At 43.1% G+C, this 13568-nt stretch overlaps 1 protein-coding gene across 1 annotated transcript in view; it reads left to right on the top strand.

Annotated features, from left to right (window-relative positions):
* Positions 1-12235, top strand: part of KCNK12 (potassium two pore domain channel subfamily K member 12) — a 28715-nt gene extending 16480 nt beyond the window's left edge. Inside the window, exon 2 of the mRNA XM_054630517.2 lies at positions 1274-12235. Coding sequence (XP_054486492.1) covers positions 1274-2169 — 896 coding nt within the window. The 3' untranslated portion in view covers positions 2170-12235. The remainder of the gene's footprint in view (positions 1-1273) is intronic.
* Positions 12236-13568: the final 1333 nt, after the last annotated feature.

Below are 13568 nucleotides of genomic sequence, written 5' to 3'. Positions count from 1 at the left end.
ATGATTTCATTATGCTCTATGCTTTTCCTTCACAGACTTCTGTTTATATAGTCTGGTGTTGATATTTACCTCCTTGAAGATATTACTTGCTGGGTATTTTGGTTGAACAGTATAGCAATGAAATTTTGGAATGTGGATTTTTCACAAAACTTTAATTTAGATTAGATGTGGTTATTTATTCATGGGACATAAGCAGTCACCTCAATCCTGTCAATGTTTTTTGCCTGAGTCACCAAGTGTTTTTACAGGGAAGAATAGCAGAAAAAAGCCAATACCTGCAGAACTGAGTTTCAGAAGACTCTTCTTGAGATAGGATGTGAAATGTAGGTAATCTTTTTCATAAGATAACTGGTATCAGCAAATGACATGGAGTAAACTTTCTGTATTTATTTGCATGCAAATTTAAGTTCATTTTGCTGTTATTTAACCATCTGTTAGCTACAAGGCATTAGTGCTTACTTATAAAACTTTGTGTATGAGTAATGTTATAATAAGTAATATTACAATAAGTAATTCATACAAAGAGGAGTTGCATTAATATTGTTGCTGGATCTTTCCAGAGTTTGTATACTCTGATTTTTCTGTTCAACTGTGCAGAAGTGTTTTTCCCTGCTGTAATTATCCATGTGCAAGTTCCCAGTGCCCCCAGTCTGCCAGGCAGCTCTGTGACGTGATGGCTTTTCCTTTCCTTCTGTGATGATACCAGGTGGGCTAGTCACAGCTGGGATTTGGAAAAGACTTAAAAGTGCTGTTATTTTTAAAACAGTATTCAATATTTGGGAGGTGGTTGTTTTTTTTTTCCTGTTATACAACCTGAAAACTTCCATCTTCTCAGTGGGAATGGTATAATCAGACCCCTATAACAAAAATGTTACACTGGGTTACAGCTTGTGAGCAGAGAGTGTAAATTTTCCATCAGGTCGTGATGGCTGACACATGTGGGAGCAGGGAAATGGCCTCTTCACTCATCCCACCTTGAAAAGGTTTGGGCTCAGTGAGTCTTCCACCTGCATTTCGAGCGATGTTGCTCTGTTAATACAGATATTAATCCTTTCATCTTGCAAGGATTTTTTTGCTCACTTTTGAGTTTTAGTCATCTTGTTGAACTTTTGGTGCCTTCTTCCTTCTTTACCAAACTCGGTTTTGTGTTGGCCTAAGCTGACTTAGCACTCCTTTTGTCCAGTGAGATGGGAGCCTTGTTAAGGTACATATATCACGAGCTTACCACAAAAACATGTGTGATTAATGTTGCCTGTTTATCTCCACACTGTAGGTTTTGGAATGACCACACCAGCAACCGTGGCTGGAAAAGTGTTCCTCATCGTTTATGGCCTTTTTGGCTGTGCCGGGACCATCCTCTTCTTCAACCTCTTCCTGGAGCGCATCATCTCCCTGCTGGCATTCATCATGAAGGCGTGCTACGAGAGGCAGCTGCGAAGGAGTGGTCTCCTACCTCCCAACTTCCGAAAGGGGCCGGCCGTGTCCGGGGTGGGCAGCCTCGTGGGCTGGAAGCCGTCCGTTTATCATGTGATGCTGATCCTGGGAATTTTTGCTATCGCCCTTTCCTGCTGCGCCTCGGCCATGTACACGGCAGTGGAAGGATGGAACTACGTTGACTCCTTGTATTATTGCTTTGTCACCTTCAGCACCATCGGCTTTGGAGATTTGGTAAGCAACCAAAACGCTGTGTACCAGCATCAGGGATTATACAGATTCGGGAACTTCATGTTTATATTAATGGGAGTATGTTGCATATACTCCCTTTTTAATGTCATCTCGATCGTAATCAAACAAATTTTGAACTGGGTGTTGAAAAAATTCGAATGCAGATGTTGCCCAAAGTGCCATAAATCCAGTACCCGCCTCAGCCGTCGCAACGCCATCACCCCGGGGGCCCGCCTGCGCCGCCACAACGTGGCCAGGGACGCCGACGGGCAGTACGACAGCGACACCGAGGGCAGGCGGCTCTCTGGGGAGATGATCTCCATGAGGGAGCTCACGGCGTCCAGCAAAGTCTCCCTGGCCATCCTGCAGAAGCAGCTGTCCGAGACGGCCAACGGGTACCCGAGGAATGTCTGTATCAACACGAGACAGAACGGTTTCTCGGCGGGGGTGGGGGCTCTGGCCATCATGAACAACCGCTTGGCAGAAACAAGTGATTCTAGGTAGAGCTTTTGGAATTCCGTTTGTTTCTTAAAATAAAAATGAAATGGTGGTTAGGGTGGAGGTGCCACTGTAAGCTACTGGAAAGTTTTACATTTCAGAGACAGCCTTGGTATTCATTGGGTGTTCAGCATTTTACTTTCTGGGGGTTTTATAAGTTTTCTCTAATATGCAGTGAGATCTTAACCATTATGTTATAGTTTTCCCCTAAGGGGGTTTTTAATGAGACTTGGATGTCTTTGATGCAGAATCTGGTGCAATTACAGGAGGATGGTATGCATGGCTAGGATGGTGTCAAAACCAATATGTTCTTCTTCAGAACAGCGCCTGAACCCAAACTGTGTTAAAAGGCATAAAACGGGCAAGTTGCACTCCAGATTCAAACATGGGGTTGGTAAGTTTTGTCTAACCAGTATCTCCCAGTTTGCTGAAGTCTGGATCTGGTCCTGAGCCTCAATGCTCTTCAGCAATTCCTCGTAGCAGGCCTTTGTATGACATACACGTAGGTGGCTGTTGTCACACCAGCTTTAGGGTGGCTGTGCTTCACCTCAGTAATCCCACTGGCTTCAGTGGCAGAGGATGGAATGGGCTGAACTCCCCTCCTACAAATGATGGGATTTAGCCAGGCTTGTCTGAAAGACCACCTGCCACCTAACTCTTAAAAGCCAGGGGATTATCAAGGACCATGTTAAAGTGTGCAGAACTGTTCCTACGTGCTGAATAACAGAAAACAGGCAGTTGTCATCTTCAGAACTGACTTTGTTTAATGCAAGAGAAGCCCATATGCACCTCTGGTGTCAAATGTTTGACATCTCAAAAATGCTTACTTCCTTAGTTTCTCGTTGAAATGAGTTACTAAAATGAATGTAGGCTCTCTTGTTGTCATAAATTTGCATCTTCTGCAGTGTTGTTGCAGAGATTCATGCAAATCATCTCCTTACAATTCTCTGAGGGCCCCAATCCTGTACTTGTTTCCCAGAAATCTGACTGTGCAGGTTGTACAGAAGAAGGGCATTGCTTTGGAGTTCCCCCAGAAGCTGGCTTCCCTCAAAATGTTGATACCAAGTCATAAATTGGCCTTTGGCTGTTGCTGCTACCATCTTAAGCCATATTAAACCTGTGCTAGCCCAAACCTCTGAAGAGCCAAAAGCAAACCTGATCTAGAGTGTGTAGTTTAGCATGACAAGTGGGTGCAGAGGATTTGCTGCAAACCTCTTTCAAAAATGCATGCACAGCTCTGGATCATTTCTCTAAATTCTCTCTACTACACTGTGAAGATAATAAAAAAGGCTTCTGCTGATTCCAAGCAAGAAATAAGCTTATATTTTGAGAAGCCTTCTCTTAGAAACTTACTGGAAAATTGTAGGCAAGACCATGAGTAGTAGGTTGGTCACTGAATAAATTGAACAAGCTGATGAACAAAAAATAGGAATATTAGAAATGTTTGAAAATATTTCCATGAAATTTTATATAGATATTTTACTCTATTTACTTTGTTTTGTTTGGAGTTTGGAGTAGCCATAATTTTTGCTTTCTTTTAAATTTTTAGCAGTGAAAAATGTTTTGGAATTTACCCTTGGAAAAACAAATTTAAATTGGAGGTTTTGCACACCTGAGCCTGCCAGCTGAATTATGGTGGTGAATGTATCCTTTCTCCTGATGAAAAGAAATCAGAGCTGCAGATAAACCATCACACGTGGGTCTGTATCACTCTGTAAATGTCACAGCTTTTATCAAGATGTGTTTGGCCAGAAACAAGCAGTGATGATTGTAATGTGTTTCCAGCTGGCACAGACTCACACTTAAGATTCTGTGGTATGGTAGGGGCTGCACTCAAGAGGTAGGACCTTTCTTGGTGGCAGAGAGACTCCTCAAGGTCCATCTGTCTGAGTGCCTTCCTGTCTGTGCACTCCTCCTCTTTAAGGAGGCAGGAAGGGGTGCTTGGTGCTCCTTTTGAAGGCCACTGAAGGATAAATTTAGGCAGGATGTACAGGGACAGGTCACAGTCTGGAAAAAGCTCTGACTGCTGGAAGACCCAGTTCAGGCAGGTGCCTTCCAGAGATGCAAGGGAAACTGCACAGGCAGGGAACCAAAAGAATGAAAATTTGTTATTTCCCCTTGGGATTACCCCCATGGGTAAATCTCTTACTGTGATGATTTATGTGTTTGTTTATTAAAAGTGTGAATGGGACCCTGCTCTTTTTTTGCAGCCTAACCTCTCTTAGGGTTGTATTTTGGTGCATTTGTCATCATGGGCACTATTACTCATTAGAACTATTACATAAATCGGGGCAGACAGGCTCTGTCCCAAAGGACTTAGGAATTTGAACTGATAGGGCCCCAAGCCACAGCAGAATTACCTGTTTATTATTTTGCTCATAAAAGCATGCTCAAATGTATCAACATTCTGTGAGCTCAAGAACTCTCATTTTTATGGTAACAAATTTGCAAATTAAGGGGTTTTTTTTCAGTGAGTTGTTTTAAAGGATAAATATTATAACCATGATTAGAATCCTTTTTAAAATGTAAATTTGTGAATTGTTTTCAAGCTACTTATTCCAGCCTGGCAAATACAGAGAAGTAATACAAAATTGTACATACCTCCTCTGTACTTTTTCTGAGTCCAGGCAAAGGCAGACACACAGTGTGCTGTAACATGATTGAAATGTTTCCAAGTCTTTCTGGTGCCATCAGTCACAAGGGTGCTTTTGCAGGACCCTTTGCAGTTCCTATTAACTCCAGAGGAAGCTGGACCAGCTCCTAGAGCTGGGCATCTCAAGGAATTTGGGCATCAGATTGCTGCTCTGTTCACTTAGATCTAATGTTTACTTACACCCAAGGTCCTTGATAATCTCCATTCTGCTTCTCTCTAGCCTCAGAGGAAGTGCATGCCCAGTTATTTACCAGTGGCCCTGTTGCTTGCAGGTCTCATATCCCCAGATGCTGACATAAGTCAGCCTCTGGGACCACCAGGTCGTTTCCAAGTCCTGTAAAAATCCCCAAACCCATCTGGCTCAGCAAAGCTCAGTTTATAGGAGGGTCAGAGCACAGTTACTGACCTGGCTCTCACTGGGAAGCATCTGCTGAAGGGTGGCCTTACAGTTCCCTCATATTCAGTAGCAGAAGCATTTTTCAAGGATGCATGGAAACCAAGCTCCACATCTCTACTCTTCAGTCTGCCAGCCCTACCTGGGCACCCATCACCCCTGTGCATGAAAACATGAGCCAAAAGGACACAGGAGGTTTGAGATCAGTCTTTCCTAGTCAACTGTGCTCTTCCTTTTGCTTTTTTTTTTAATGACAACTCCTATTTGAACTTGCCAGGCTTGGGCACCTAACTCCTGTTTCATTGTTTGTGGATTCCCCAGGGCAGCCTGCTCCATTGGTGAATTACCCCCTAAACGTGCACCAGTTGCACCAAGTGCAATTCCTCCTGGTATTTCATTTTCACAGACAAAGCAGATACCAGCAATACCTGGACACAGACTGAAGCACAAGAAATCAGAAGGAAACGAGAGGAGCAGAGTGGGAAAGTGAAAGCACACTGCACTAGATTGCACTTTCTTTTCAGGTAACTTGGGAGCTGTATTACATTCTTGAAATGGGTTGGGTTTTTTTTTTTTCTTCAAATATAATTATGGGTAAACTTGAAACAGTACAGTTGAATTAGATTTTAAAAGTTCATCTTCCCTGGTACACTCCCCTCTGCACCACCCTGTAGAACAGCAGTAGTAACTCTTCACTGACACAGACCAAGACATCCCAGCTGCCTGCTGAGCCTACAGGCAGCACAGACCTGAGCTCAGACCCTGTCCCCCAGATTGGTCTTCTGCTGCCTGAGGCCAGGGAAGAGCATTCAGGAGCAGCAGAAGGCTGCAGGAATTAGGACTTCTCTGTGAGCTGGCCCCTAGTGAGAACAGCAATGGTGTGAGCTGCTTGGACAAAGGAGATCCCATGTTCACCCGGCACCTGCACCAACACCTTGCAGATGAAATTAAAATTTAGGTGAAAATTTGATGGGCAATAATGACCAAATTCAAGTGACACCTTCTCTTAACCCTGGAGGTCAGCACAGAGCAGTCACAAGGAATAATTTCTTGTGAAACCTGTAGCATTTGGCAAGTCATCCCATTGACCTCTTGGAGTCTGTCTTCCCTGTGTGTGTCTTGGACAAAGTTTGGAGTCACACCAAGATGTCATCTGGTTCTCATTGGTTTCTTCCCATCTGCAAACACTGTTCTCATTTTGAAAAAATTCAAATGGCTCTTGATTTGCTTGCAGTGCAGAGGATGTCCTCCAGACCACTGTAGATGTTCAGAGCAGTCCCAGCCACAGAGGGCAGTGTCTGAGGGACAGGGCTGTGCTTTGCCTCCCTGCAGAAGCAGTGCAGCAATGCATCCAAAGGCTCTTTAGGCAGTTCAGCCCTGATTGCAACCAGAATTACTGGTGGAAGGCAGGAATCCCACTTGAGCTCTCTGGGAGTGCCCTGTGCCATGCTCAGGCTACCCAGAAATGCCCCTGTTGGTGTAGTGCTGCTGTCCCAGCACAGCTTCAGCCATGGCCCTCAGTCTTTTCTCCTCCCCAGCTTTCTGTGGGTGAAAATTTGAGTATACTGTGACCATTTACCCATATTTCAGTCATGCCTTGCTGTTGAAAGACTTTAGCAGCAATGGAGGTCATACAGCCAGGCATGTGGGCTCAGTATAAACCTGATTGCGAGTGTGGGATGAATTTATGACTATATGGAAATTAGCTGTAGCAATGAGACCATTCTCACATTTTAGTACTTTTCTAGCCTTTAACTTGAAAAATATTCAGTGGCAAATCATTGCAGTGAATGTTCAGAGCTAATCTCAACAAAATCATACTTTGCTGATTGCTAGCCTAGCAAATCTGTGGGTATGGCTGCTGCTCTAATTGGATTACTAATGTGCCTTTGCAAACCAACACATGTCTGCAGTGTTACATTTAAATAATACAATAAATGCTGTGTTACATAATAAATTCAATTAGGAAAAATTACTACTTGACTCACACAGAATAAATAATGAAGGGTGCATTGCACATTGCACAATCAGTATGCAATTTTTGATCTTTTTTTTTTGTTGTTGTGAATATGTCCATATTTGAGCTCAAATTATGCTTTCATGAATGCTAGGAAAAGAGAAGCACTACATTCTGGAAAATAAAGGAAAGTATGGACAATTCCACTGAGCTTTGACACAAAGGCTATTCATGTTAGCACATACACAGTAAGTGGTTCATTATGCATTATAAATGCATTGTGTAGCAATGGCACTGAGGAAAGGAAACGACTTTAGTTTACATGGCCACAGTCTGAATGCAGCTACCAATAAACACACATACCTTTTTTCTTTCTCTCTTTGTCTGCTAAATGGGTAACATCCACCTTTAATTAAATTATCTCTTTAAACCCTCAAAAACAAAATGCAATTGCCCTACGTTATTCACAGGCAAAAAGAGGTCTAACATCAATTCCAAACTTTCAACTCTAAGGATCCAGAGTGGTGTAGTTCAGCTTTGAAGTGGGGCTGCACATATGCAGCCTTCAAATGTATTGTGTTTCATCCTTCCCTGGGAAAAAAAAAAAAGGGAGTAAATACAGATACAGTTTATTGCAGATTACCCAAAGAAGTCTGGTGATTTAGCATGAGGGGGGAAAAATACAGCAGGAGTGAAAAGCATGGGGAAAGGGAGGAGCTTAGAGGTGTTCTCCAGCAAATGCAGCAGAAAACCAAAGCGTTGCTTTGCATTTGCTCGTGTGTTTATTCCTCGTCACACAAGGCTGTGACACTGCCACCCCCCAGGGGGCTCCTGGGGCATCGTGGGCTCAGCCACCTCATCTGGAACGTGGAGAGAGGTCTTTTGTGAGAAATGCCTTTTCCTGTGGGAAAAGGGAGCACACAAGTCAGTTGCCCAGCTTTTACTGGGAAAGCAGCCGTGCTGGTCCCTGACAGTGATGGATCAGTGCTTTGGGTGTGTCAGAGGTGCAGACCCCCATGCCTCCAAGCCATCCTAGTCCCAGGGCTGTGTCACACCCAGCTGTGTCCCAGCCAGCTCCCAACCCCAGACTTGGCATGAGGATGTAGCTGGGTTTGAAAGTGTGTAACATCCCAACATCCTATCCTCAACATCCCAAGTGTTTTCAGGATCAGACTTTCAGCAGGTGATGCTTTTGCAAACCTAAGGAATACAAAGAAATCTCCATATTCCTTTTGTACTTTGCAGTCTGTAAGAGTACTTTTTAAAGCCAGTGAGTCAATGCAAGATTAATGCTTTTATAATAACATGCATAAACAACATGAAAAAATTACTGCTATTTCTGACAATGTGCAAATCAAACACCAGGTTTTCTCAATGCATATAATTTCCTATTCCATGCAAGTAAAATTATATCCAGGAAATTTTTGCTTGTAGTATCATCCATGGGCTGCACAGGCAGTGCAAGAATTTAGTTCCAGTTTTACTGTAAAACCTCAGTATCTGAAAGCACAACATCTAAAAAATGGTTTGGGGATTGTTTGTGGGGGGGTTTTGTGTGTGTAAACACTGTTTATTTACAAAAATAAAAATGCTATAATTCTACATATACAATCCCATTTTTAGTCCACTAGGATTCTACTTTGTTGGATACTCTCAGCAAAAATATTCATTCCAAATTTCCAGCCAATTTAAATTACTTGAGTTTCAAGATAACCTGTTGAAAAGTATTCCTGTTTATTTTGTTTCTGTTTGAAAGGGCACAGCTTGGTAGATATCTTTAGCTGAACTGGCTTTGCTATCTCCTACTACAAACCTCAAAATTTTACTTCTGGAGCTGATTCCCCTGGCTTTGGTATTTGCTCATTTCTGCATTGAATTCTAGAAGGATGACCAGTTCTGTGCTGTTTTCTGTTTGGTATGATTTTCCTTTTTGCACTGATTGCAAATAGCTGAAATATGAACACCAGCAAATATTCCCAGACCCACCAAAATTAGTCACTTTTCTGAGTGTTTTTCTTTTTTAAATTGTTTTGTAAAATCTAGAATCTGATTGTAAATTACGTCATGGCTGGAATTAGCAAGCTGAATATTTTTTCTACCAACAGAATTGCTTGACATGAATTCTGTGAAGGATGCCAATGATTCAGTTTCATGTAAGAGGACTTGCCTATTTCATTTGCTCATTCTATCTAATTAGTTTCAAATTCTTAAAGTCAGAAGTATGTAAGTCCCATTTGGAAAAAGCCCCATGCTGAACATTTGCTCCTGTGAATAGAGTTTTTAGAGGGATTGAAATGGAACCTGCCTGATTGCTGCAAACAGAATTGCATGTCTAAACCTTCAAAACCTGAATATTTGTACCTATTTGGCCATTGCAAACCAAGGGCATGCTAATGTAATTCCAATTCAAGCAAAGAAACATAAATCACAGGGCTCGACTGGCTGCTAACCACTTTTATCAAAAAGGCCACACAGCTACAGGGCCAAGGGTGATGGATGGGCTCTTGACACACAACAATGTTATTTTGGAGGTTGGTTTGGTGGCTGGGAGGTGGCACTGGGGTGGTTAAAGCAGTTTGGCTGGGTGGATCCAGGCAGTTCCCTTTGCTGAGCTGCAGGAGATGTTTGCCAGTACTAAAAGAGTAAAAAAGATAATGGATGTGGCATTGAGCCTCTCTTGAGAAGCACAGCAAAGTGCTGTAGCCTGTGCTAGGCTGTCCCTGGTTCTGGCCACCTTGGAACCCTTGGTTGTTCCTGAAACTGGAGTGTTTGGGACACTCCAGCTTGCTCTTTTCAGTGTCTCTGCACTGGCAAAGCAGCAATCCTACTGTGATGCTTCTCTCCTCATAAAACAGATAGAGAGATTTGTTCAGACATTCCATATGATGACAGCATATATAAATATTAAAAGATGAATCAATTACCGAGTCTGGCTATATTTGCTAAGAGATCTTTATCAGTGAAAACAAGAAAAATTGTCTTACCAGTACAGTGAATCAACAAAAGTAAGTGGTGTTCTGAACAGAAAGTAAGGTGCTAAAATATACAATTGGACCCCAAAGCTCAGGCATGTGTCACAAAATTATCATTCTTTTCCAATGCTCAATGCACCTGTGTCTTCTGGGGAAAAGCCTTGGTTTCTGCCTGCTCCAGGGCTTGCAAGGCTTATCTTTTCTTTATCTGTAAGAAAGCAAAATGTATCTGAGGACATGCCTTGGTCTGCACAGCACTCAGGGGTGGGCTTACCTCCATCCCCAAATTTAAGCCTGCCCATGGACCTTGAATACTGGTCCAGCCCCCAGCAGAAAGTGCACAAAATGTCCCTGCTTTGGGGTGTCTGTTGTTTTTGGAGAGCAGCTGAAGGTCTTGGCAAAGCACAGCTGCCTCTTCCAGCCAAGCCCCTGCCAGGGTGGGATCCATCCCACTGCCAGCCCCTGGTCTGCAGCCAGGGATTGTACTGCCAGGAGAGTGGTGCAAATCATCAGCAATGTGCTCTTATCCCTGCCTTCTTAATGGGCTAAAAACAGTGGAAAACAGAGAGATCATTTTCTGTTTTAATGATCAAAAAGGGTGTTACCCATTATTCACAGCCTACACACAAGATGTTATGATTTTCAATTTTCCTCTACTGATCGTTCAGTCCATTTGGCAGCTGACCTTCAAGTGGTCATGGTTTTCAAAAAAAGGAGGAAAAAACCCCAAACAGAAAACCCAAACACCCATTATCAGCATTTCAGACAAGCAAAATCATCGTGAATGTGGTGGTAAGGATCTCACATGCAAAAGCTGTGAGCAGAGCTGCCTCTGTTTGCAGCAGCTCGATGTTTGCATGGCAGTGGGAGAAGTCTGGGTTCAGGAGAGAACCAGATGGTTGGTTGGGGTGCTGGACATTGCCCTACAGGCAGCTTCAGCACCAAAATGGCACTTTTGGAACAAATTTCTGCATCTGTTTCTACACTGTTAGGGGCATTTCACATCCCTGCTACTGAAATCAGAGGATGGCAGCAAATGTTACACAAGCAATTTACTGTCACATACTGTGCATATGGGTATTAGCCAGGGACATTTTCAACAACCAAGAGACATTTCAGCTGAGTGTTGGTCAGAAAAAAGGACATTTTGCCATCCAGAAAGAGCTGCAGGAGGTCCCAGTGCCTGACACCATCCAACATACTCCCAAAGAGCCGAACCACACAAAGATTACCTAAATAAACCAAAAGAGATGGGAGGGTCCAAGAAGCAACTGTTCCTGTGGCTTGAATCTGGAGTAACTTGGTTGAATTGCAGGTAGTAAATAGCCTAATTAAATAGATGTAATGACTTAAATGCCTGCTAGAAGTCAAAAGGAGATGCATGTATTTTTCCATCACAATTTTGATTGTGTTTACCAAGAGGTGAAATGAAGAAACATAAGTTCCTGTAAATTGTTGATTGGAAAACATAGATTTTTACTCTCTTTCAGATAATACTTCCTTGCAAAACATTAAAGTGGAATAAATTTCAAGATTGAAATCTATTTAAACAAGTGTCAGTATTAAAAATGCTTTAATCCTGGGTTGACAGGAACTTAGTCTCCAACTTATACCATAATTATGAGTGCTCTTAATGATTCAGTCCCACTTTTGATGTCAGCTCAGGATTTTTCCACTGTAAGATCTTTGAATGAAGAGGACTAAAAGCCATAAACAAGCCAATCAAAGGCGGATCACGTTTCTGCTGGTTCATTATGTCCAGTTTGCAAACAAAAATGGGTATTTTGGGCTTGGCACCCCTTCATTCACAGAAACATGGTTATGGATCCAGGAGGCAGAGACAGCTGAGGTGCAGCTGCTTTGCAGAGCGGTGCAGAGGAATTGGCAGAGGATGTGTAGAGCTGGTGGTTAAGGAGACAATGGAAGAACCCACTGGTCATGTCCAGGGAACATTCCTGTGTGTTTTTAATGCCATGAAACATGATGGAATACAAATTCTCTACATCTGGGAGGATGTCAAATTCCAGGTGACGTTTGGAATGTTGCAGTTAAGCTCCTGCAAAGACTTTTGAAATAAACAGGAGAAAAAAATGTTACCTGAGATGTGCATGTGAGTGCTCCTGTGTTTTCTTCTGAGCATGGAGGGTGGGAGGTGAGGCAGAAGCACCTCCTGGGTGAGAGACCCCCTTGGAAATGGAAACCTCAGAGCCATATGTGGAGACCCCACAAGTCCCCAGATGCTGGGTAAACTGTATGGTGGAGCAAAGGCAGGAGGGATAACAACTGGTGGGATGTGCTTCTGATGTACCCCATGGTCATCTGTTCAATTCTGCAGCTGAGTGATCCTTTGCTTTGCAATAAAATAGAGAGCAGATGGAAACTGTTTGCTCTGTAAACAGTTACAAGGAACTCCCAATATATCCCTTCTCCACAACTTCCATTCTAATCAATAGAAGCCATCTGTCCAAGGTATTAAGATAAATCTTGGGAATTTTGATATTGACTAGAAAGGCACTTAAAAGATCAGTCACACTGTGAACAGATAAATGTCACTGCCCCAAACGTGGAGGCTTGTTAATCTTGCCAGGTAACATGGACACAGAGGGCAAACCTTCCTGGTTTATAAACCCAGGCAAAGCCCCATTGCTCTCCCCATCTCCTCAGCTAAATAAAACAAGCCCCAGTAAGAGCTGGTGCTGGGCACAGGCTGTGGATGGCACCTGCTGCTGCAGTGGCCAGCCAGACACAAAACCAGCGCCTGCCCACCAAAGCACACACAATTTACCAGCAGAAAGGATAAGGGGGTGGAAGAGTTGTGGCCACCAAAAGTTATGCTGGGCCCAGCAGTGAAGCGGAGAGGGAATTTTTTGGCTGTTTAGCACTCATTTCATTCATAGTGGGTGTCCCCAAAATTGCTATGCTGGGAGTCTAATTCCCCTGGGATTTATTCAGGGTCTCCCATGCTTCAAAGAAGTTAAGATTTTCAGACTGTTTCAAATTCTTCACAGTTCCAGCCATAAAGATTGTGGTGGGAAAATCCTACTTATCTGGTAGATATTCATAATTACAGAAAATCAGAAATCTTTTGTTTTAATAATTACCCTTTTACACCACTATATTTTGATGTTACTGTTCAAGTGCCTTCCTGATTCGCAAATATATCCCTGAGGAGTCACCAGCTACTTCAGCTCATTTCCTTGTGGGAAAAAAAATCCACTGAGCTCTGCTCTCCAAGAAGGCAACAAAGCAAATGAGTGGAAGGGAAAACCCACCAGGATGAGCAGCACCAGCAGCTCCCACAGCTGCTCCTGAGGTCTCTCGAGTGGCTTGTCCTGGTGTGGGCAGAAGGCCTCTGTGAAAGCATCCAGTCTTGGTGCATGTCAGGAGCTGGAAGAAGACAGCAAGTTCAGTGAGATGATTTCAGGGGAG

Source organism: Agelaius phoeniceus, chromosome 3 (genome assembly GCF_051311805.1).
Source record: "Agelaius phoeniceus isolate bAgePho1 chromosome 3, bAgePho1.hap1, whole genome shotgun sequence".
Taxonomy (NCBI): domain Eukaryota; kingdom Metazoa; phylum Chordata; class Aves; order Passeriformes; family Icteridae; genus Agelaius; species Agelaius phoeniceus.
Note: the sequence above shows the minus strand (reverse complement) of the source record. Positions and strands in the feature narration are given on the sequence as shown.